Raw genomic sequence first — 25,000 nt, forward strand, 5'->3', positions numbered from 1 at the left:
GGCGGGGCCGACGAACTGGAGGACGTGGCCGTGCTGGACTGGCGGGAGGAGGAGCCCCGGGACGTGCCGACGCTCGACATCATGGGTATGGTCTCCAGGAGACGGCCCCCGCCCGACCCGCTCCCCGACCCGCTCCCCGACGACGGCTCCTGTTTGGGGCGGAGACAACGGCAACAGCACACGGCAACCACCGAGCCTAGCAACACGAAGGCGACGAAGACAGAGCCCACGATGAGGAATGGTACGTAGATGGGCACTACAGGAGAGGAGAGAGAGAGAGAAAGAAAGAAAGAAACATTTTAGATGAAGCGAATAAACACACAAACTCACTGTTAATAACCCTAATCCCAGACTGATCTCCTGTAACACAATTACACAGTTACGCTGATAACCTCATTTAAAACAATTACTGATTGACCGACTTTGACTTGCCAAGTATTCAACTAACAATGACTCGTTTATGTTGCTTGTACACCTATACGCTCTGCATGAGACGAACATGTGTGCAGCTGGGTTTTTCATCAAAAATTTAAAAAAAAGAAAGAAAGAAAAAAAAAAGCTTTTCTAAAGGAATCAGTGTATTTCTTTATACCAGACACACACACAGACATGTCTGCCTTAGACACAAACCATCTCCTCATCGCACCTATTGAATATTCCCTCTTCAGCAAAACAAGTTAATGACATTTTTTTTCACTGCCAGGGGCCTGTGAGTGTTTTTTTGCATTGTGTGAAGACATTTTATGTGAAAGCCAAAGTCTGGGTGTGTCACAGCAAAGAGAGGACGGGGTATCTGGTGACACGATCGTGGCTTTGAAGTGTGACGGTAGCTTCAGACTAACAGAACATTACTCCTATAACCACCCAACCCCACACTCTCAGAGCTGTCTCACTGGCCCACGTAAGATGAGAGAGAGGGTGAGGAAGGAAGACAGGGAGACGCGGAAAGAGAGAAACAGAGAGACAGACGGGTGACGTGCATCACCCTGGGGGTCCTGGATTCTCATTAGCGGTCATTAACGCTGTTTTGATCTAACGCTAATCCACTGCAACCCGCCCTGACCTCTCTGACCTCAGAGCCTGTCTGTCTTTTCTCTTTACTATTCTTCTTCTCACTCTTTCTTTCTTTCTTTCTTTCTTTCTTTCTTTCTTTCTGTCTTTCTTTCTGTCTTTCTTTTTCTTTCTTTCTTTGTCTCTCTCTCTCTCACTTGGTCAGGTTCTCTCTCTCTCTCTCTCTCTCTCTCTGTCTCTCTCTCTCTCCGTCTGTCTTTTTCTGTGTGTGTGTCTGTGTGTGTGTGTGTGTGTGTGTCTGCCTCTCAGAAATCCACACATAACCTTTGAATTACTCAACATTAAAATTGACCTTTATGTCTAAATTAGACTCAGGCCTCTTAAAATTCCTCCGCATTATTTTTTATGGTCTGTAGCCAGAAGTAATACAGTCTGTATCCGTGGCAATGATAAAACATATGAGGACTCATATTATTCGTGATAACCATGTAATCGGGTCTTTGATTTTATTATGAAAATGTTGGTTATGAAGTCATGAAATACAGTAGTCAGTGCATGGCCTGTTAAGGTGAGAGAAAGAGGCTATTATTTCTCCTGCTGTTAGAAGAGAGTGCATGCTTCAGTAGTTAACATTCAAACTGTTGGATTTTCCTGCAAATTGGGGACTTTTGACCTAGCGGTGGTGTGTGAGGGCTCTGCTGACACACACATTGTGTGTGTGCCAACTTTGGCAGCTCATGGTCGTTTTGTGCGTGCTTCACACACACACTCACACACATACCTCACCTCTGTCTAAGGAACAGTGAGAAACTATTCCTTTTTTTTTTTTTCTTTAGAAGTGATTTTTTTTCTATTCATTTATTGTTCCCAATATGAGGTAACACATTTTCCAGTTTGTTTGAAATTACACATTTCCACTTTTTGTGATCCAAAGGGTAGTTACAGAGTGTGACTGTAAGAAAACCTAGACCCATAATTCTAGCTCATAAAAAAATAAAACCCAAAACCTACAAGCACACAAAAGTTTTCATAGATGACCATAAATGGTTAAAACAAACAAACAAAAACGTTGCCCTTGATTTATTACGAGTTATATTCTGAATTGTATTTCTTAGCGTTGGTTTTAATAGTAAATGATCATTTTTAACAACACAAAAAGTGATCTTAGTCATACCGCAGTTCTGTGTTTGGAAGAGAGAGAGAGAGCGAGAGAGAGAGATTATTCTCAATAAAGTGGTTAATAAGGTTGCCTGTTCCACTTTTTTTTTCCAGTCGCACATAAATTCTTCTGCAACCTGTGGACGTGCGACCGTCTATCTCAAGTCTCTACGTTCATTTTTTTTAGACATCATTTGGCCTCTCTCTCTATATCATTATTTGGTGGACCTCTCGCAGTTTGATTTCGCGGAATGAGAATACAGAGAGTATATGCGATGTCCCAGGAAATAACTCAAAGCTCGAGCCGTTTAATGGACTAAGTTGTCAGCACCGTCGCAATGGGGATCCGGTCAAGTCCAAACTTGATCCTCGTGGGGACCGAGCGATTTGAGCCCAAACGCAGCAGTCCTGGTGGCGCGCGTGTGTTCCCGCTAGAACAAACACTTCTATTTATAACCGCGCTGCACAATTTGCCATTTGTGAATGCAAGCGAACCGGTGGGCTGCTTTTCAGGGTCCCAACCAATTGAACGGCAGCTGTCGCTGCCAGCATGACAGTGACATTTCAACCACGATTTTCTTTAAAAACAAGTTCTCAGATAAACGTTTTCAACATTGAAACACGAGAGAATGTCTCTCCATTAACCTCCCTCGAATGCGTGAAACTCGAGCCTCAACTTCTTTACCAAAGAGTAATTTGCGCAAAAACTCTGCCTGCAAGACGTAGACCATTTAAGAGGTCCCAATATAACCTAGGTTTCAAGAATTTGAATGGTTAAATTAGTGTTCTAAACGTTATTGAGTTAAATGATTTAGACTTGGCCTGTTTAAAATTGAATTAAAGGGGGGAAAAAACCTAATGATATAATTTGATACAGACAAAGAAGCTTAGCAAAACCCCAGAGTCATTTGTTTGAATGGCAGTCGCGTGTGGGTCGTTGTTACATTCTTAAAAGCTGTTGTTGTCGGGTTTTTTTTTTTTTACCTGCTCCCGAGTCTTTGTCGTCCTTATTCGTAGGACCGGATTCCTGCGTTTGCTTGTCGTTGTCACAGGTCCCCTGGTCCAGGCGTGCCTCTGTGCTCGAGCAGCAGTAACGAAGCTCGCATTTCCCACAGCAAATGATCGCTTCGGCGCTGTCGAAACGCTCGGGACACTGGAACCCGTCTCGCCAGGCTCCCTGCGAATCGTGAAAGCCGTGACAGTACTCCCCGCTCGCTTTAACGTTGATTACAACCAGCAGCGATAACACCGCCGTCAGAGCCATCGGGAAGCCTCGGTCCCGCATCCCCGGAGTCGGACACAATCACGCTAAGTAACAAAAAGGCGTTTGCTCCCCGGGTATAACTCGATTAAGTGGATGATTGGATGAAAGGAAGAGATGAAAAGAAAGGCGACAAAAAGGAACCAAACAAACGAATTTAAAATTATCATTTGACACAGAAATTCCGGAGTTAATTCAATAGATCCACAACCGTGCCACCAAAGGGTTCCCAAACAAGTATCCACTGTGTGCAGGTCACCACAAGGATTTTTCAAAGTATTAATTTTACTTGGAAAAAAAATCAAAACATATTCAAGAGCACAAAATAAACTGAGAGACGATTTTTTTGCCTAGGTAAAATCCTTTTCTCCAGAAAGCTCAGTGTTTAAAAGAAACCTCAAGGACCTCGGGCAAATCCTGCATCAATCCATCCTGAACGGAACTCCTCTGCTGCGGAAGCGAGGCTGTCCGTGTCTCCTGAAAATACGCTTCTCAAATGACTTCCCCAGAGATACGGCGAAACCAGCACGACCTCTACATGTAATCCATACGCTCAATCTGTGGATGCGTTCTCACGGAATCCCTTCTGTCCTGTCGACCAGCCCGGCAAGTTGTTTTTCTTTTCCCCCAACTAATCCATGTCATGCGCTGTTACCTACTTAGAACTTCTGTGCAAAAAGTTATAGGAATTACACTTTCTAAGAACATCACATTAATTGATGGTTGCTCTCGATGTCACGGGAGAACCGTTTAAATTGTCACGGATCCTATGCAGAAATCCCCGTTCACTTCCAGCGCGCTCAGCACCGGACTTGGCATTGATAGAGTGAGTGCTCGAGTTCTTGGTTCCGTAAAGGCACTGTCCACTTGTGCGCTTGCGCACTGGTGGGCTAACAACTGTCCTCTCAACTTTTTTTTTTTTTTTTTTTTTACAGCTTTGCCAATTGTCAGTGCTGACAAGTATCATTGTGTGTTCCCCCGAAGCCTTTCCATTCTGGTAAAGGTAGCCACCATGTGGTGAATGCTTTGAACAGTCCCTTGGGAACTCCTCACTCAAGATGTAGTATCACCGTATTGTGAGCGCACACTACGTGCGGACGGCACACTTCTATGGGCAAGTGGATAACCTCGTACGCGGATAATGATACACTTGTAGAGGACTGATCATTCATAGCTTACTCGGTTGAAAGTCCACATATTACTCACGCGTGTGTTAGCTAAACTGGTGATTATTGCGAGCAGAATAATAGGCCTATAGAATTGTCATAGAAGAAATTGTCGACTGAGGTAAAAAAGTCATTTGAAGGGGAAAAAAAAGTTAATTCTTGGATGCAATGAAATTGCACCAGAACAGTTTACAAAAAAGGAACGGTCGTCTCTAACAAAATAGTTTATTGCTCAAGGGGAAATTCCACATGTCTGATCTCGGTGTCTTTGCATGGGATTTTACTTGTTGACGAATGCCATCTAGTGGTCAGGAAAGCTTACTGTCTGTAAAAATCTGGGTCTAGAGATCTAAGGCAGGGGGACAGCTCTCCAGTTGGAAGAAGTCTTAATCTTATCACATCTGAATCTCTATGGAACTTAGAAGTTCTTCTGATTCTACATTATCTTAATCAAATCTGTTTATGCTGGTTTGGTGAGACACACACATACACACACACACACACACACACACACACACACACACAAACAACAACAACTGAGAAGTCCAGGGAGTGTAAAGAACCAGTTTGTTTGTTGCATATGGAGGCACAGTGATCATAGGAGTCACAGAGCTGCAGGCATCCAAAAAACACTCCCTCAGCAATGTGTATTTCACAAGTGACTCCATATCTCTTCAGCACTTTCCAAATAAACACACGATCGTTTGGCTATGAAAACTCAAGGTCAGGTACTAATTCAACATTGCATTTGAGTACAAAAAGCTCTCTGCTCCTCACAGAGTGAATTCACGACTGAAAAAGAAACAGAGTTAATAAACCAATCAAGACAGCAAGATACCACCCTGCCCTCTGACTCTCTGTATTCTGGGCAAGAAACTCAGAAAGAACACAAGGTCATAGTCAGGCCACTCCAAATCAAATACTGGAAATTTAACAGTATTGCAACAATATCAAAACATACAATGTGAAGTAAATAATATTCCTGAATAAAAAAAAAAGATGAAATGTACTGCTAAACAAAAAACTATTGTAGTGTATGTTAATACAGAATAAAAGTAAATCAAATAATATTTTGGTTGCTTAAAAAACACATATTGTGAGTCTTTTGGGTCCCTTTCTGCACATGTCTAGAGGAAGGATACAGTACACATGTTATAGATGGAAAACCCATGCAATTAGTTTAATACTGACCGTCATATTTTGAGTGATATGTGTGGTATTTGTGTGGCAATGTCATGTTAGTTTAGTGCTGATTGTTAACCTTAAATAAGTACTATTTGGAGCATTCTCCCAAAATATTGCGTTTTCTTGCACTCAGTTCTGTAATGAATGTTTGAAGTCTCCATGCATTTGATTCTACTCATGTACTATTTACATTTTATCGTCATAGTTACCACATCAGTTCCGACATGTGGATTACGAAGTAGACTTTTATTGTGACGCCTTTGAAGGAAATTTCCGCCCGGAAGTATCACAGCATTGGCTGGAGACCAGCGCCAGCATTCAACGGTTGTTTCTCTCCATGACAATTAGATGCTAAGGACATAAACAAGCAGAAACTTAGAAAGGTAATTTATAATGAAACGTGACAGGCTCTGTCTGGAACGTCTATGACACGGCATTTTGTTTGTAAAATCGTTGTGTGTGTGTTGCTTTTTATGGATGAAATCTTTAAGGATGAAAACACCTCACATCGAGTAGACATCTAAGTTAAAATGGATACTAGCATCAGCTAACATTAAATTACACTGAAATTAACCGTTTTAAAACCTATCTTTTGTTCTGGGTTTGTTTAGTTAGGTGGCTGAATGTATGCATGCATGCATTACATATATACGATGCAAGTGTCACTGATCAAACTCATTAGATAAATTGGCTGACCAAAAGCGTGTTTGCTTCCGAACTTGGAAACTTTCAGCGTGCAGTTTGATCGTCTCCATTCTCCAGGCGAACAGATGTCGTTTGTCAGGATCAGTCGGACTCAAGGCAGTCAAGGAAAGCGACCGACGCGAAGCAAGAGAGTGACCGCTGCTAAGAAAGAGTGGGTGGTAAGTGAAATTCTGCCTTTACAGAGCAGCCTAAAGAGGTTTTTTTTTAAGGAGCGACACTGATTATTGTCATTGCGTGATCATCTTTATTTCTCTCTTTACTTTTGTTTCGACATCAGAGCACAATCAATGACCTCTCCGTGCATAAAGCTACTCCCGAGGAGCTGGTAAGAAGTTTACATCAAATATTTCTGACAAGTTGTGTGTATGTATGTCCGCACTGAATATCCTGTCACACACCAGAACCTTCCAGAAGATTCCACGGTCACTGTGTGCGATAATGTTTTAAAGCATGGTGCTCATTCATGAAAATAGTATTGACGTCGACAAGTTACGTTGTAAAGTATGTGTATTAGTGGTAGTCAGGGTGTTAGCCCTTTACGATAATGGTTACATGTAGGTAGATCGATCGATACCAGCTGGTTGTGCCAGCTCGAATTAATTTGTGAAAACCAAGACTCCTCCCACCAAGGGTGCTGTTTGATGAGGTAAACGCCAGTGAACTAACTGAAAAGTAAAGACAGCATCTTCACAGTACAGCCACTGTGTGTGTGTGTGTGTGTGTGTTGCTCCACTCTCACCTGTCTGGTTCTGACCCAGGCAAGGCGACATGAGATGCACAGGTCACAGAACCGGGCTGCGGCTCAGTTTGAGCTGAGAGAGAAGGCTTTGCAGCGCCGAAGTAGACTGGACCAGTTTCCCATCTCCCCGGGCCTGGACCGAGCCCGACTCAACATCATCAGAGAGGTACGCACTTCACAGACACTCCCTCTTTTGAACACAAACCTTGTTTTATAGATATTGCTGAGCAAGGACTGAATTCCGACTTTTTATGTAACATTACTCTACCTTTGTAATGCACGAGGAAATCAACACAGTGGCATAGAAATCCCACCGCAAACTAGCGTTTTGAAGGTTTCGTTACAGAGCGACACAGACACACCAACGCAGAGGTATAAATGCTCACAGCAGTGTGGGTAACTCGCGTAGGCTACGCAGAAGTATAAATCAGCCTACGCTCTGCTGTTGCTTCTACCCAAAGCATGTTTCAGAAGACGGGAGCACCTGACAGCTGGAGATCATTTTCTTTTTTTTGACGATGTTGTCTGGCTTCGATCGCTGTGAAAAGCATTTGAGTCTCTGTTGCAGGCACAAAGACAAATTTTAGGGATTCTGTAACATATGACCAAATACACGTTAATGAGCATAAGTAAATTATGAGTCGTGATGTGACAGCTACCATGACAAGTGGAGTCGTGCTGGGTTGGTTTGGGTTGGAGAAAAAAAAAACCTGTTTGAAGCACAGACTTTCTGATGTAAGGTGTCATGTACTTTATACTCATTTAGGCTCAGACCTGCTGTGTGTCTAACGGGAGTAACTCCTGTCTTTAACTGTTTTCAGAGTCTAACCCATAGACCTGCTGTGTGTCTAACAGGAGTAACTCCTGTCTTCAGGTGTTTTCAGAGTCTAACCCATAGACCTGCTGTGTGTCTGATGAGAGTAACTCTTGTCTTAAGGTGTTTTCAGAGTCTTACCCATAGACCTGCTGTGTGTCTAACAGGAGTAACTCTTGTCTTAATGTGTTTTCAGAGTCTTACCCATAGACCTGCTGTGTGTCTAACAGGAGTAACTCTTGTCTTAAGGTGTTTTCAGAGCAGCTCCAGCTGCAGGATGTTCTCCAGCGCTCAGACAGGGCCATGGCTGTGGTCAAAGACCTGTTTGGAGATGCACCACACAGACACACAGGTACTGTTCAGTGTGTGTGTGTGTGTGCGTGTGCGTGCGTGCGTGCGCGTGTGTATGTACATGAGTGTGTTATTATAACGTTTTTACATCCTTGGCTGTAAGTAAAGATGTCTGGGTTTTTTTTTTTGTTTGTTCGTTTAACAGGGTTCCCGAGCATTACCAAGGCGCCAGAGTGTGGATCTGATCCCGAGCTGCCGGTTCTGCAGAAACCCAGTCCACCGACCCAGCTGTCGCTGCTCAGCCAGTCTGTCATGGACCAGCAGGTACTGGTGTGGTAAACCACATTAAACTCTCCCACACAGCCTTGTCTCCAAATGCATTTGCGTTCATTGTGTGTGTGTGTGTGTGTGTGTTTTTGTTTTTTAGTGAATTTTACTGTCAGAGTCTGTATGTAATTTGAACAGTCATTTCTGATCAGCACTGCACAGATGAAATTCACTAATGCACCAGGTGAAGCAACAGCCATGTCACATGGTCTAGTCACTGGCCTCAGTACTGGGGGGCGGGGGGGGTAAGCTATCTGAAGCCCTGATGAGAGGCAGCCTTTGTGTGTTCCAGGCTTTGAACGAGCTGGAAAATTCTGAGAGAGAATACAGTGATGACGACCGGGATCCCGCCCTTAGCTTCACCTCCACCAGTGACGTGTGCAGGTACCTTTCATGACCTGTCAATCAATTCTTGTCTCTTGTGGTGAGGTACTGACGCAGAGGTAAACAAAACAGCCTAGTGTCAAGTAGGTTATGGGTTTAAATCTGAAGCTTGTAGCTCTCTGCCTGTTTGACCTTGTGAGTAAGGCCCCCCGAACTGTAAAAAGTTGATCCTGGGTCATGTGATCTCTGAGACATTAAGTACTGTGAGTTGCTGTGGACGTGAGTGAGTGTCAATGAAGTAGGTGATTCTCACTGATTACCCTATTTTAGACTCCTGTTTTTGTTTGTATTTGTGTAGGAACAAGGGGAAGTCATCTGGTGGAGGCTCAGGAGATCCAGCAGGTACATGGATTTTAATCCCAGAACATTTCACATGGATTTTAATCCCGGAACATTTCACGTGTCAGATGACATGTCCAAGGCGGAACTGGAGTCAGCGTGCATTACATTGAGTCAGTTTTCAGATGCACTTTGATAAAATACTAAAGCAAAATATTTCTGAACTGATGACATTACGGTGCTGTGGAGTTCAAAACAGGTTTAACGTGTGGCCAGCGTCGAGCGAGGTGGACGTCTCTTATAGTCGCATTCAAATGTTGACGCAGGCACTTAATGCCATGCTGTGCCTTTTGCCCGGCGGTGAAAACTTTAGGAGGGACTTTTTCTTTAGCTTACAGAAGAGCAAGCAAGTTGCTGGAACATAATAGGGTTCACGGACAACAGCGAAACCTTATCCGTACAGGCTTCAGAACTCCTGTCTGGACGTACCAGTGCTAGTCTGTAAATGTAAACAATGCAAAGGGGACCGTGATGTCTTTGACATGACCGCGTTTGCGCACACAGAGTTACGCTATGTGTTCAGTCGTCTATTCCACGATAAGGAAGATGTCTCAGTTTGTCAGATGAGTTGAACCAAAAGAGCAAACTCTGCACTATTCACGCCCCTCGGCCGTTCTCAGTGAGGACATTTTGGACGTTCGGGTCATGCTGCCTGAATAAACGGGAAAGTCTGATTTCAGGAATGCCTTTCCGGCCCGACGTTAGCGACTCTGCGCCGTGTTTATTTACGCCTTTGTTATTTATTTACCTTTTCTGTTTCTGTTTTGCTCAAGCTCTGAATGCCACGATGGCGGTGGAGCGTGTAAAGTCCAGGCAATCTCAGGAGGACTGTGAACCCCCCACGACGCTGGCCTCTCAGGTTCTAAACCCAGACCCTGCTCCCATACACACAGGTAGGATCTCCACCCACAGAGGAGTTTACTGGGAAAATCCGAGAGTGTCCAAACCCCAAAATTAAACAGACAATGACATGACTATGTGCAGTCACTGTCAACGATGCACATTGCCAGTGACCTCTTCAGTGGTCATTTTGTCCTCGACTGATGATGAAAAGATTCTAAACTTGGACCCTTTAAGAGAAAACGGCAGACATTCTGTTGAGCAATGATTATTTGGATAAAATGTATGCACATTTGACACATTTTGTACCTATATTTTAAAAATTAAAAAAAAAACAAAAAAACCCTGATATGTTCTCCTGTTTTGTGTTGTGTAGGCAGGAAGAACAGGCCGTCACGGGCCAGGAGAGGGCGCTGTGCCGAAAGCTCAGGGCTAAATAGCTCAGGGCTCAGCTCTCTGACTGGGAATCAGTCCAGCCTGGAGCTCCTGCAGAGCATGCTGGGACAGGTGGAGACGGAGCTGGACGCCCTGGAGTTTCAGGGGCCTGAAACTGCGTCTCAGGGGCCCCAGGAGTGTGGTCGCGGAATCACAGGCTTCTCTATGGCTCTGGTTTCTACTTTAGGCCGCTTAGCCAGCCACCTCAGACGGGTGAGGAGGGAGAACACACACACACACACACACACACACACACACACACACTGAGCTTACTATACTAAAGGGAACTTTCTATTCATCTCCATACTGGTGGGACACAAAAATTCGTATGCCTGACCCTAACCCTGTATCCATAATCAGCATCACCAGGAAACATCTTCACACTGTTTCGCTTCAACAGTAAAACAGTGGTATTTTTGTTTACATGGTCTTAACTTTATGAGGACATCCAGAATGTCCCCACCACGCTGGCCTTTTCATATTTCCATCACATATTAACGTTACTTCGTAGGCAGCTGTGGTCCAATGGAGTCGTGTAAAACCAGGGACACATACACGCACACACACACACACACACACACAAACATGCAAGCATGCAGGGACACACACACACACACACATACAGAGAGGCATCCTGAGCCATAAGAAAGAAAGTAATCTTTGGTTTTGTGACAAGCATGCAGATTGTGTCTGATAAAAAGTGTTGCTGTCCCTGGCCGTGTGCTCCAGACGGAGGAGGCGGTGTGCAAGGAGGGACAGGAGAGGCGGCGTTTGGAGGAGGAGGTGAAGGAGCAGAGGAGTCTGATAGACGCCCTCACAGCCGAGTCTCTCACGCTGAGGGAGGAGAGCGCCTCCCTGCGGGTCAGTTAGATGCCGCCCGGTTACCGTGGTAACGGGTGATGGTCTGCCATGCGGATGTGTTTGGACAACAGCACCTTTTGACACTGATCTCGGGAATCACTGTGATCATGATTACAATTGATGAAAGGTTAAGCCAGTGCAGCTTTTCTGTTTATCTTTATTGAGCACTGTATGTGTGTGTGTGTGTGTGTGTGTGTATGTGTGTGTGTGTGTGTATGTGTGTGTGTGTGTGTGCGTGTGTATGTGTGTGCGTGTGTGTGCGTGTGTATGTGTGTGCGTGTGTATGTGTGTTTGTGTGTGTGTGTTGTCCTTGGACAGGCATTGTTACAGGATCGCATGGCTGAACTGGAGCAGCGACTTGACACTGTGGTGTTGGCAATGGGAGGACTGGGAGGACTGGGACTGGGAGTACACACATTCGGAGAGTTGAACAGCAGAGAGCAGAGAAATGGTGCAATCCCAAGTAACTATCTTACACACACACACACACACATGCCCACGCGCATTATACATACACATCTTCCTCTTTATTGACTAACTGTATCACTGAACAGATGTAAAGAGCCTTTAAGAGGGTTACTCAGTGTGTGTTTGTGTGTGTGTGTGTTTGTGTCTGTGTTTGTGTGTGTGTGTGTGTGTGTGCGCGCGTGTGAATATGTGTGTGTGTTTGTGTGTGTGAATATGTGTGTGTGTGTGTGTGTGTGAATATGTGTGTGTGTGTGTGTGTATTTAATTCTTTAGCGGGCAGTGAAGAGACCCATTCCCAGGGTGAGAGAGACACAGGGAATCAGGACTCAGTGTCTGCTGCTGTGTTGTTGTCCCCTCCCCGACAGAGAGACAACCACCTTCCTGCTACAGGTAAGAGACAGAGAGAGATAAACCTCAGCCCATCCAGAGGAGAGGACAAAATGTAACTTCATAAAAGGCCATAATAAAAAGCACACACGGATAATAGGTGTGAGGTTTGCGTATGAACCCCGGGTCACATCCGCTGGTCAAAACCTCTCTGCACGAAGGCGCTGATGTTATGACTAATGGATTCTTATGTGAATCACTTTTTTATGTTTTGAAATGAGGAAACCGTCATGTTCTCGTGTCCAGACCTTTGGTTTCACCACATCTTTTTTTTTTTTTCTTTTTTTTTTTTTGTCTCAATATCTGATTTATTTCTGCATGAGAATGAAAGGAAAAAAAAAAAAAAAAAACATGACACATTTAACACCACTGCGTGACTCATCATATAACCGGATGACTCGGCAATAATTCACTTCCTCCTCTCAGGCACGTGCGCACGGTCACTGCAGTACAGTAACGGTTCCTGTCACGGTTCACGTGACAGTTTGGACGCCCCTCCTGTCTCCCCCTCCTCCTTTCGCCAGTCTCCCCCAGCGCACGTCGCTGCTCCTCCACGAAGCCTCCCAGTCCAGCATACTGGACCAGGTCGCAGACCTGACCCGTCAGAACGCGGCCGTTCGGACTCGGCTGGGTCAGTGCCGCCCGTCCCCAACGGGAGGTTCTACTTCTGGAGAACAGAGCGCCGGCAAAACGCCTCCGGCCGGTGACGCGGAGAGACGAGTGACTCCCCCTACTGGACAGGAGGTGTGAGAACAGCCCTCTGAGTTTCATTCATTCACTCAGTCCCACAACCATCATTCACCTTTTAAATTACATTCAGCTTTAAATGGTCACGATTTATATCAAGAGACGTGATTGGATAAACATTTGACATGATGGTACAGGTACGGAGCCTCATTGGCGGGAGATCACATTATCATTGTGCTTTTGTGTGTGTGTGTATGTGTGTGTGTGTGTGTGTGTGTTTCAGGCTGCGTGTGTGCCTGGCTCCTCTGTTTCCAGTCTGGAGGAGCGTCTGCAGGAGCTGAACAGACAGAGTGTGGAGGCCAGGAACAGACTGCTGGAGCTTATAGAGCAGCAGAGACAGAACACCTCCCTCAGACCCTCTCCCTCCATCTCCCCTATACTACCACCTCACACAGGTACTCTGTCCCCCTGTGTGTGTGTGTGTGGCATTCAACAATAATGTCACCATACACACAGCCTGAACCCCATATGCGGATTGTGCTTTGCCCACCATACCACTGTCATGTCTTACATTTGTGTTATATGATTCTGTGTGTGTGTGTGTGTGTGTGTGTGTGTGATTGTGTGTGATTGTGTGTGATTGTGTGTGTGATTGTGTGTGTGATTGTGTGTGTGTGTGTGATTGTGTGTGTGATTGTGTGTGTGTGTGATTGTGTGATTGTGTGTGTGTGTGTGTGTGTGTGTGTGTGTGTGATTGTGTGTGTGTGTGTGTGTGTGTGTGTTTACGCTGTGCCCAATGTTTGTGCAGCTGCAGGTCGACTGACCCCCGAGGCCAGCGTGTCAATGGCAGAGAAAGGCCCCTCCCCACACAGCAGGACTGTCAGCAGAGGGTGTGTGTGTGTGTGTGTGTGTCTGAGAGTCGTAATGTTACTGATGTTTAAGACCCTGCTGGCCCGTGTCAGAGCCTACAGGGACGTCTCACCATCACCACTCTGTTTCACACTCTCTTTTTCTATGTCACAGGTCCACTGGACAGATCTCTCCACAAAGTTTAGATGGAGCGAACCGGAGTGCAAGAGGGCAGGTAAATGTGTGTACACACACACACACACACTCACAGAGATGCATATGTATATATATATTTTTTTTTTTCACTGTCATATTTCATGCATATATTGGATTTTTTTTTTTCAAAGATGCTTTTTGTAAATAGAATCAGAAATAAAATGGGATATTGGTTAATGTAAAACAGTTTGTTGGAAGGTGTCTAGTCACTATAAACTTACCAGGACTTGACCAAAACTGTAGTTTGTTTTTACAAATAATGGATTTGAAATTGTAATCATTTTTACCCAGTCTGTTTGTATCTGGCATGGTGGTTTTTCGTGGCCGCTGTTCTGGAACAGACAGACCTGTCATCAGGGTAACGTTAAAAAACAGAAGGGGAAAGTTGTCTCAAAGTGTAGAAACAGCCAATCATACCTGGAAACAAGTGCCAAAGGACAAACGTTTCTGTATGAAATTATACAGCGTTCCTTAAACGGGGCAGTCGCCTTTGTCCCAGTATCTGGAAGTGAATACTGCGTAGGCATTTTGGACAGAGTGAAACCCATAATGCAGAACTTACACACACACACACGCACACACACACACAGAGAGTGAGTGTCTGATTAATGCCACCATAATAAAAAAAAAAACCCCACAGAGATAAAATGCAGAAAAAGACTTTGTCCAGACACGTGAGACATGGCTGAGACGTGTTTGTGTGTTTGTGTTGTGCAGGTGGACAGACGGAGGGAGGAGGCCTGGTTTGCACTGTCTGCTCATGTCAGATGAATGAAGATCAAAACCGTGTGAACCCTGCTGAATCACTACTGATTCACTACTGAATCACATGTTACCAAAAAACTTTAGCCCTGACTGCTGCACGACGCATAAACACATTCTCTGTCTTTTTTTTTTTTTAATTAATGTTTACATTTTGTTTTAATGACAAGTGTAATTTAATAAAGCATTACAGATTATGAAGAGCGTTATTGTGTGTGCTGTTTGTATTAAGTGGCATTTTAAAACTCTTGACCTGGACAAATTAAATGTGAACATTGTAATGTTTGATCTTAAACTAAAGAAAAAACACGACACATCTTGTCATTTCAAAAAAAAAAAATTTAATTGCTGTATTAAGTATATAGCACACTGATAATTTAGACAGATGCACTAACATGCAACAGTTTATAAAATAATGCTAGTCTTATTTTCCCCAGCACATGCGGTTGTGTTCAAAGAACCTGCTTTGAAAAGACTTAAGAATACGATTGGTTTCTCTACGTAATGTCCACACACCATAATATGAATCATCTTCGTTAGGTAATGTTTGGCCCTTCCTTTCAACGTTGGCATTGCAGTAGTTTCAATAAACAGGAGGGTTGTTTGATAGCTTTTTTATGACACAGGATTTGTAACAGACTTTTAAAGCCTCGAAAACGTATCCCCGGCTTAAAGGACCTCACAGTTTCTTTGTGGCGCTGCCGATATTCTTCCACGCTTACAGATGAACTTCACCTCACATTCTGACCCTTGGGTCGTGACCTTAAAGCAGCAGCCCTGGTCATGGAGGCGGGCAGAATGTTTTCGCGCTACCTCCTCCAGGCGGTCCCTCCATCCCCTATCCCCTTGTCTGATCCACAGTCTTCCGGAAGCTTCCGCCAGAACGACGCCCCCGGTCTGACGCGCCTCGGACGCGCCGTCCTCCCCGACCTCTGACACACACGCGCAGTTCGGCTCCTTCACCTCGCAGTGCCCTCCCCCCCCCTCGCTGACGCAACATCTCAGCCGGACCAGGAAGGAAGTTGGCTCACACGTTACGAAACCGAAAACGTCCTCGAAACCGTCGTCGATGGCGACAGGCCCCCTGACGCTGCCGGCGCGGAGCAGCCGGGCGTCTCCGAGCATCTGCACGTAGTCCAGGTCAAACCGGACGCAGTGGTGCTCGCCCGGTCGGAGGTACGTCTCCAGCCGGGACGACAGCATCTCCCAGTGCAGCCGCGACAGGGAGCTCAGGCCCAGGCGCGGAGGGCTGAACTCCAGCACGGCGAGCAAGCGGTGCCGCACTCCCGCGTCAAAGTTCTGGGCGGCGAAAGCGGGCCCGGACAGCGTGGTGCGGATGTGCCGGGCGAGAGCAGCGCTAGAGGCCTGTGAGAGATGAGCGATCCCGCCCTCTTCAGGCTGTACTTTATCCAGCACTTGCGCGAGGCAGAGTAACAGCTCTCTGTATTGGGCTGTCAGTGACGTCGCGTCAGGGTGTGACGGCATCAGAGCCCCCCTGCTCAGGGCCCTGCGGATGACCCGGGTCGACAGCCCCGGAAAGGAGGTGAGGCGGTGCGCCCTGACGGGGAGACAGGTGTACAGGCGCTTAACGGGTTCGGAGAGTCGCAGGTGGTCCTCGAGGGGATGTAGGTCCCTCAGGAACTGGGCTAGGACACACACGCTTTGCTGTAAGCTCTCCGCTCCACCCTCCTCCCAGCACTGCTCCAACTCTGCCAGCAGGGCGGCGTCCGCCCCCGCGCCGGCTCTGAGCTGACGGACGATGCCGATTACGTCATCGTCGCCGCCGAGCTCTGCCTGGGGCTCCTCCAGCGCCTCTGCCATACAGTCCCACATAAGAAACCTGAAGATGCTCCAGACGGTGTCTCTGTCCCCGTTACGCATGTGTTCCCCGGGGTGTAGGTGTGTTACAGCGTGTACCTGGTCCCCGCATTGAAGCACAGTCTCAGCCTCCTGCAGCAGCTTCAGCAGCAGACATCCCCTCTCTGACAGCTGCACCCCTACACACAGAGACGTCATTCAAAAAACAAAAACAGCCTGTGCATAAGGACCAATGTGTTGTAATAAAAGTTAAGCGTGTACCAGTTTTGTACCAAAACCACACAAAAACAAAACAAAAATGCAGTTCTGTAGTCCTTGGTTCCTTTCGCAGTATGTGTGTAGTGATCTGTCGATTTTTTTATCACCTCAACTCTTAAATTAAGGGTTTTTTTTAACTGAAACATGATTAGATTAGATTAGTTTCAACTTTATTGTCATTGAGCAGAGTACAGGTACAATGCCAATGAAATGCAGTAGCATCTAACCAGAAGTGCAAAAGCATAGTATTATTTACAGATAAGTGCAGGTATAGTGAATACTGCAGTAGTGATGCTAAATCTTACAGTATGTACAGCATTATAGACAGTGGTGAGCAATATATACATGTATAATATATTAATTATGTTATACATAGAGGTGAAGCTGACAGAGTAGGAAAGAGGAGTGTATCTGTATGGGTTGAATATACATAATAGACAAAATATTTACAGTAGATTGTATGTACAGTTTAAATAGGGTTCTCTGAACAGCATGAGAGGTAAAACCAGTGCAAAAGAGCAGAAAAACAGTGCATATAAGTACAGAGACAGTGCAGTGTGAGTGTGAATAAAGCTTAGCGCTGTGGTGTGGAGTTCGGCAGGGTCACTCTTCCTGAGCCGGCTGGTGCAGGAGCGGAGACTCTTGTAACGCCTACCAGATGGGAGGAGGGTAAAGAGTCCATGGTTAGGGTGGGATGCATCCTTGATGATGCTTTTCGCCCGGCCCAGGCAGTGTTTAATGTAAATATGCCAAATCAATGGGAATACATCCTCTTAAAACGGGGGTACGTTCCACTCTGGTTCTGATATTGATCACTGAGAATGACGGTGATTGTGATTTCTGATTTTGATCACTGAGAATGACGGTGATTGTGATTTCTGATTTTGATCACTGAGAATGACGGTGATTGTGATTTCTGATTTTGATCACTGAGAATGACAGGGATTGTAGTTTCTGATTTTTATCACTGAGAATGACGGTGATTGTGATTTCTGATTTTGATCACTGAGAATGACGGTGATTGTGATTTCTGATTTTGATCACTGAGAATGACGGTGATTGTAATTTCTGATTTTGATCACAGAGAATGACGGTGATTGTGATTTCTGATTTTTTTTCTGATTTTGATCACTGAGAAAGACGGTGATTGTGATTTCTGATTTTGATCACTGAGAATGACGGTGATTGTGATTTCTGATTTTGATCACTGAGAATGACGGTGATTATGATTTCTGATTTTGATCACTGAGAAAGACGGTGATTGTGATTTCTGATTTTGATCACTGAGAATGACGGTGATTGTGATTTCTGATTTTGATCACTGAGAATGACGGTGATTGTAGTTTGAAGGCGACACGTCTTTCTCTCTCTTCTCATTGCTCACGGTGAGAAAATACACGCACCGCGTTTATCACGCGGCGCACGTATGCTCTAACCGAGTGGACAGCTACAACAGTTTTATACGCAATGTCAACCGTGTAACCGTTGTAAATGACAACGAAACAAATGGCGTCATTGCTCAGACAATAAGTAATCTAAGTTATATATGAATCCATATAAACCGAATTTAGTAGATCTAATCTCTGGGCTTCTCCAGGCAGGGACTTGTTTTTCTCATATGGAAGTACCTGCGCATTAAAAAAAGCCCCGTCAGAGCAGGCGACCATCATTTTGAAGTCTTGGGGAACTGTTGCTTGAGATTCGTTTTCTTACACTCGTTTCCTAAAGGAAGACTCTTACTACAGATGAGCCATTTTCTAACGTCCCCATTTTTTGAAGACGTTTGTTGTTTTTATTAAATTTGTTCATTTTTGTGTTAAATTGTTTATATGTATATGTTTAAATGAAATAAAATTAAAAAAAAGAAAAAACTTCGGCCAGTCTTCTCTATCAAGCTGAATTGTGATACAAACCAAACTGTGAATACGGGGAACCACTGCACCGCAAAATTTAAAAAAAAAAAAAACATGTAACAATCAAAAAGTCGGGAAGTAAAACGTACTTACTTTTTACATTAATCTCTTTTATTCGGTTTCGTAACCGTTCAGCATCCTGCGTCTTCTCCAGGAAGAGGGTCACCACAGCACCCAGCTGCGCCTGATCTCCTATCCCCACCCCGTCCAGCACACACTCCCTGACCATCCTCTTCGGAAGGCCCAGGGCCACGCCCAGTTCACACGCGTTAAACCTCGTTTCATCTCCCTCCGCCACGCCCAGGCGCTCCATCACCTGCAGCAGCAGCAACGCTGAGAGTGAGACAGAGAGAAAGACAGGGGGCAGAACAACGGAGGGAAAATGAAGGCAAAGAGAGCAAATTCAGAGAGAGAGACAGACAGAGAGAGAGACAGAGAGAGAGACACAGACAGAGAGAGAGAGAGAGAGACAGAGACAGAGACAGACAGAGAGAGAGAGACAGAGAGAGAGTGAGAGGGACAGAGAGTTGAAATGGTACTTGTGTAAACCAGAAGCATTTTGTAGAGACAGATACTGTGTGAAACTTGTTCTCTAAGATGACGTGAAGTCGGTAGGCCAACAGACATGCGTTTTATGCGAGTGATCAGGCTTTCGTGGAGAGACTGGGTTCATGGAGAGGCATTACCTGCATCAGCACAGCTCTCGTCTATAGACACTCTGGTCTCCTCCACGCCCACATGGACGCCGCTCACTTGGGATTCACAGTCCACTGACAGAGCTGGTAATATCTCCTCTAAAGTACTTACTGACACATAAAAAATACACATTAAAGCCGTTATACTGATAACTCACTATCTAAGCCGCTTATCCTAATCAGGGCTGCGGGGCGTGCTGGAGCCTATCCCAGCACTCATAGGGCGAAAAGGCGGGGAAACACCCTGGACAGGTCACCGGTCCATCGCAGGGCACACACACTCACACCGGGGGGCAATTTAGCGTCTCTAATTCGCCTAACCTGCATGTCTTTGGACGGTGGGAGGAAACCAGAGCTCCCACACCCACACAGGCACGGGGAGACCATGCAAACTCCACACAGAAAGGACCCTGGCCGCCCGGCCGGTAATCAAGCGCGAGACCTTCTTACTGTGAGGCAACAGCGCTACCTACTGCGCCACCGTGCCGCCCCATACCGGTAACAGCCCAATGAAATTCAGGCTTTCATTAAGACTGCAGTACAGTGGTTGACGTGCTATTTGAATCACAAGGAGAACGTAAAGACTGATGTGCAGTGAGTAGGCAGAATCCAAATGTATCACACATGACAACTCTGACCAATCAGAGTACACCTACCTACAAATCATGCACACTCTTGATTTTTACTTTTTTTTTTTCTTTTTTTTTTGCCATTTATGAGGTCATGGTTGCTATGGGAATCCTTACCGTTGATCTCGTCGGCCAGTTGTTGGTCTTCAGCCTGCAGAGCCCTATAGAAACTGCAGCATGTGCTCTCTCCCTTAGACAAACAGATAGACAGCAGGATCTGGGCTTGCTGGTACTGGGTCTGTTGTGCTTGGACCTGGTCGAACTCGTACTGGGTCAGAACAGCGTCAGAGAAGAGAGCCAGAGACACGGGCAACACGGAGTAACCCAGTCTGGCACACAGAACGCTAAACTGACCCTGGAGCTGCCGTTCTGCGTGTGTGTGTTCAAGAGACGCATAAAGCCGTTACAAAATCAGACAGTTGGTTTTATATAAAATATGCAGTGAATACACGCTGAACCACTATCAGAGATGCTGAAACAGTCTCGCGCTATTGGTGTAGACAAAGAACGTACCTGTTGGACCACGTTGAATATCTGTGAAGGAAAAGAGTTACCATTAAACTCGCGAACTGAAAATCTTTTAACAAATAGTTGTTACAGCGAGTTTTTTTTTCTTTTGTTATGCTCAATGGTTGATAGCTTTACCTTTATCGGGGCAAAGCCAGTTATGGAGACGAGGATAGTGCTGTTTGCATCTCCTCAAACACTCCAGGAATCGAGCAGCACCTCCCTCTTCCATCTGTCCGTCGACAATCTCCAGAAGTTTCCGCGCGCTATGCATTGGGGTTTTCTCGGCTTTAATTTCATAGTAGTTTTCTTGAGATAGCAGACCAGCGGCCAGCGCAGAGTCCAGCAGCGGCGCCAAGTTATAGAGCGCCGAAACAAGAAGCTCTCGCGACGCAAGCAAATGAGCCTTGACAGACGGTCTCGCTCCCAAGATATCTAATAGAGAGCGCATAATGGACTCTGCGTCAGTTAGGAGTGGACAGCAGATTTTGCTCCACCCGAAATCTAACATACCTGATTCAGATGATCAAAGTCTTACGGAGGATGAGTAGCCTCCTAGATCGAGATCAGTCCAATTAGATCAAACTGGCTTAGAATCTTTAAGACTGTGGCACTCGTGAAATAGAGCACCCGGCTCTCCACAGTCAGTGTCATTGTCGGATTATTCTACAGTTTGCCTGTCATGGTAACGAAGAATTATGAATGATGATAAATTCTGTGTTAACCAAGTTCCTCGCGCCTTTGGTTTGAAATCAACATTGAATTTCAGTTGATGTCCTCAGCGGAACTGAATGAGGATATACTCCCACAAGAAATTGATAGCACACAGACACTTACTTGCACGCTGATGAGGCTCCGAAGATGCCATCTTTAGATTTCCCGGTTGCCCAGTATCATGTCTAAGGAATAACTAAAAAACATCATTAAAGTTTTGGCTGCTGCGAAATGCAACAATATCTTACGCAAACATACACATTAAGCAAGCATATTAAACAAGACGTCTAAAAACTGCTCACTACGCGCACAGCCTTAACGCCAACACCTTTAAAGGCTCAAATTATTAGCTGTCATTTATGATTTACAGTGACTTGGTCATATAATGATTCAGTATAAAAGTAGTCAATTGACTGAGCGTTCATTTATTTGCTCGCCGTCGAGTAATTGGCTAAAGCACGTGAAAGTTAACTGCTTTGACAGCGAACCTCCAAGAAACGTCGGGAGTTCGCAACTTCCTTAATTGCGAATTATTAGCAACAACATAAACAGAAGTTAGTTTGTGAAGATATGTTTACTAACCTATAGAAAAACACGAAACACACCACGGAGGAAGCTGTCAAATCTAATTATCCATACAACATACCTGAATTTACAAAGCGTGACGGACAAGTTCCTTAACTTCCCCTCTGATTTATTCATAGACGAGTAAGACTACTCCCAGTGTGCATTGCGTCCTAGGGGGCGGGGGGCGCTCCCGTGAAGTTGCCTGGCAACAGGTCCAAACGAAGATGGATCCTTCAGAGGAGCGAACCGATGAGGTTAACTCACTAGGTAAAATAATGACAATCGTTTTAAAACTACACGTCTTAAAATAAACTTAAAGACCTTCGTGTAGCCCTGACGAAATACTTATAAAAGGAAGTCATTGTTAATCCTTTATTCCGTGATTTTATTTACCCGCGTCCTCCAGTAAAATTAGTGTTCGCTTGCTTCCCAGCTAGTAACTTTTATTTACTAGCCAAACTTGGTGCTGACTCATACTTTCATACGTACTTTCATACGTACTGTCATACTTTCTTTACATACTTCTCCTACATATGTATTACGTAGGTAATACGTAATCTACAATAAGTAGATTATATGTATATATATATATATATATATATATATATATATATATGAGTGTGTGTGTGTGTGTGTGAGTGCGCGTGTGTGTGTGTACACATACGCATGTATGTGTGCAGTATTAGGATGTTCTCTTGTCAATAGCTTCACAAAATCTAATGCAATTTTCAGGTACTCATGGTCAAATGGAGGATGGAAGTGCTGACCCCGGCCCAGACAGTGAAATAGTGGCCTCAGCAGAGCCGGAGGGAAATACACAGACAGAGATGGAGGTGACGACTGAGGAGAAGTTTAAAGGTGTGATATGCCCCTTCCCCAAGTTGACTCCTCTCAGCTTTTGGAAAAATACTGACTGGCCAAGCATTTCATTGCAGACGTTCAACATACTGAATTTTAGTCATCAGATAATGTGGATTTTATTTAGTTATTAGTTTTGTTTATTTGTGTATTGAGTTCTTGTTTTTGTTTTAGTTTACAAACCTATTATTACAACCCCATTGCTACATGACTGTACTGAGTATAGCTTCGCAAAAAGGAAATTGGGAAATTAGGAAAAACGCTGATCAAACACATTTGAATAAAGTTGTTACAAAACAAATTTTGACAGTGAATAATTTACAGAAGTTCATATAATTCATACAAGTTACTGAATCCAGTTCTTTCTTTCTTTCTTTCTTTCTTTCTTTCTTTCTTTCTTTCTTTCTTTCTCTCTCTTTTATTAATCTGCGTGTGTTGTTCATTCAGAGCCAGCTGCCGCTGAGGGTGGTGAGGAAGATGACGGCCGTTTGGCTGAGGAAGAGCGGCAGGCGCTGCAGTCTAAGATCCCAGTGGATCTGTATTACGACTATGAAGAACTCTGCTCCAAACCTTTCACCACAGCGGATTCAGGCCTCCCAGTGAACCTGCTACATCTCTCATATCCTCAACAACCCCCCCCCCCCCCCCCCCCCAGCCCAACTCTCTCTCGCTCAGTCATGTCTGCTCGACATTTACAGGGCTTGACCAAGTTGATTGGTTGTCGATAGATGCAAGCTGATATGAAGAGAGGCTTTAGTTGAGTAGCGTGGACACCAGTAATGAGTGGGGAAAGGAACTATTCAGACCAGAGTAACAACTGGGGAGAGTCTCTCACAAACCCATGTAGGGGAACAGTCTGAGTGGATGAGATGCTGTATTTGGTATCTGTGGTAAAGCTTGCACTCGAAATAGACAGAATGGCTTATCTTTCTGACACAGTGTGATACTCACAGACTATTCTGGAACATTCTTATTAATCATGTCATACCACAACCCCAGCAGAGCTCTCACTGACGGACTGCCTAAAGTTCTGTAGGTGCATCTGGAACGGGTTGTTCACGTAGACATGAACGCAAGCGTTTGCTTTTCATCTGCTCGTCTCAACCCTTTGACTGTCATTCAGTCCAGATGTTGTTATGCCTTTGGCCAGACATTTGAGTTTAGAGGAATACAGTTACACAGCCCGAATGTGAATGTGCAGAAGTAGCTTTTTAGAAAAGAATTGTGGATGTCATTAAAAAAAAAAATATATATATATATATATATATATATATATATATATATGTGAGTGTGTTATTTTATCTTTGTCATGATAGCATCTTTTGTTTGGTTAGAACTTCTACTTCCTCAGCTGTGTAGGTACAGATCTTCAACGGCAGCGTGTTATTTTTTTGACTGATTCTAGTTTGAGCCAGGAGCCGTGACGTTCAGCTGTTCATAAGCGCGTAACAACACTGCCCTCTAGTGGTTTTCTTTAACATTGCCTCACGCATTCATTCGGCTATGACTGCAAGCGCCGCACCAATCTGCAGCTGCTGGATGAGCGTACGCTGTTCTTCGTGGCTGGAAACCTGCTGGTCTTTCTGGACATTAAAACTAAAGAGCAGCGCTACCTGCGCAGCTGCAGTGGAGGGGGAATCGGTGCCATCATGGTAGAGAGTCAGCCTCAGTGGAAAAGTTGAATTTAAGAGAGAGAGAGAGAGAGAGAGTGTGTGTGTGTGTGTGTGTGTGTGTGTGTGTGTGTGAGTGTGTGAGTGTGTTCTGGCAGTCAATACACTCAGCAGAATGCTGTTGCAAATCACAAAAGTCTGTGTTAATCAGCAATATAGTTATATCGTTTTATTTTAAGCAAGCTGTCACATTCCTGTTAAGCATCCATAATAATGAATCAGTTGTTACTGAGTTAGGACGTGTAAATGATTCTTTATTGCTCGCATAATTACTTATAGCTACACTCATGTGAGCCGTGGTTTTATGTAGTCTTACACATACAGTCTTTTGACATGTATATGTAGAGCTATAAATGTACTAGAATATATTTCTTTTAGATATATTAAAATAGATTTTCTACACTTTCACTGCAGGGTAAATAATGTTAAACACAGCTAAAACTAAAGTATCTGTAATCTCTCTCTCTCTCTCTCTCTCTCCCTCTC

The 25,000-nt window shown here is 44.7% G+C and overlaps 3 protein-coding genes across 3 annotated transcripts in view; 2 read left to right on the plus strand and 1 right to left on the minus strand.

The window, feature by feature from the left end:
* shisa2b (shisa family member 2b) overlaps positions 1-3,454 on the minus strand; it is a 3,776-nt gene extending 322 nt beyond the window's left edge. The window contains exons 1-2 of the mRNA XM_030770053.1: positions 3,154-3,454; positions 1-256 (exon numbers count right to left, since the gene is read on the minus strand). The exon at positions 1-256 is cut by the window's left edge and continues 322 nt beyond it. Of these exons, the coding sequence (XP_030625913.1) occupies positions 1-256; positions 3,154-3,454 (557 nt within the window). The remainder of the gene's footprint in view (positions 257-3,153) is intronic.
* A 3,097-nt stretch (positions 3,455-6,551) lies between these two features.
* Positions 6,552-14,894, plus strand: spice1 (spindle and centriole associated protein 1). The gene is given in 18 exon segments (XM_030767132.1): positions 6,552-6,644; positions 6,764-6,811; positions 7,245-7,391; positions 8,289-8,391; positions 8,536-8,654; positions 8,950-9,041; positions 9,340-9,383; positions 10,154-10,273; positions 10,597-10,868; positions 11,385-11,516; positions 11,835-11,979; positions 12,258-12,374; positions 12,798-12,886; positions 12,888-13,115; positions 13,342-13,528; positions 13,873-13,948; positions 14,082-14,142; positions 14,841-14,894. Coding segments are annotated over 18 exon segments (2,127 nt in total).
* Positions 14,895-22,732: 7,838 nt separating this feature from the next.
* Positions 22,733-25,000, plus strand: part of cfap44 (cilia and flagella associated protein 44) — a 27,654-nt gene continuing 25,386 nt past the window's right edge. The window contains exons 1-3 of the mRNA XM_030767134.1: positions 22,733-22,844; positions 23,292-23,463; positions 24,334-24,496. Of these exons, the coding sequence (XP_030622994.1) occupies positions 22,733-22,844; positions 23,292-23,463; positions 24,334-24,496 (447 nt within the window). The remainder of the gene's footprint in view (positions 22,845-23,291; positions 23,464-24,333; positions 24,497-25,000) is intronic.

This window comes from Chanos chanos, chromosome 3, assembly GCF_902362185.1.
Source record: "Chanos chanos chromosome 3, fChaCha1.1, whole genome shotgun sequence".
Taxonomy (NCBI): Eukaryota; Metazoa; Chordata; class Actinopteri; order Gonorynchiformes; family Chanidae; genus Chanos; species Chanos chanos.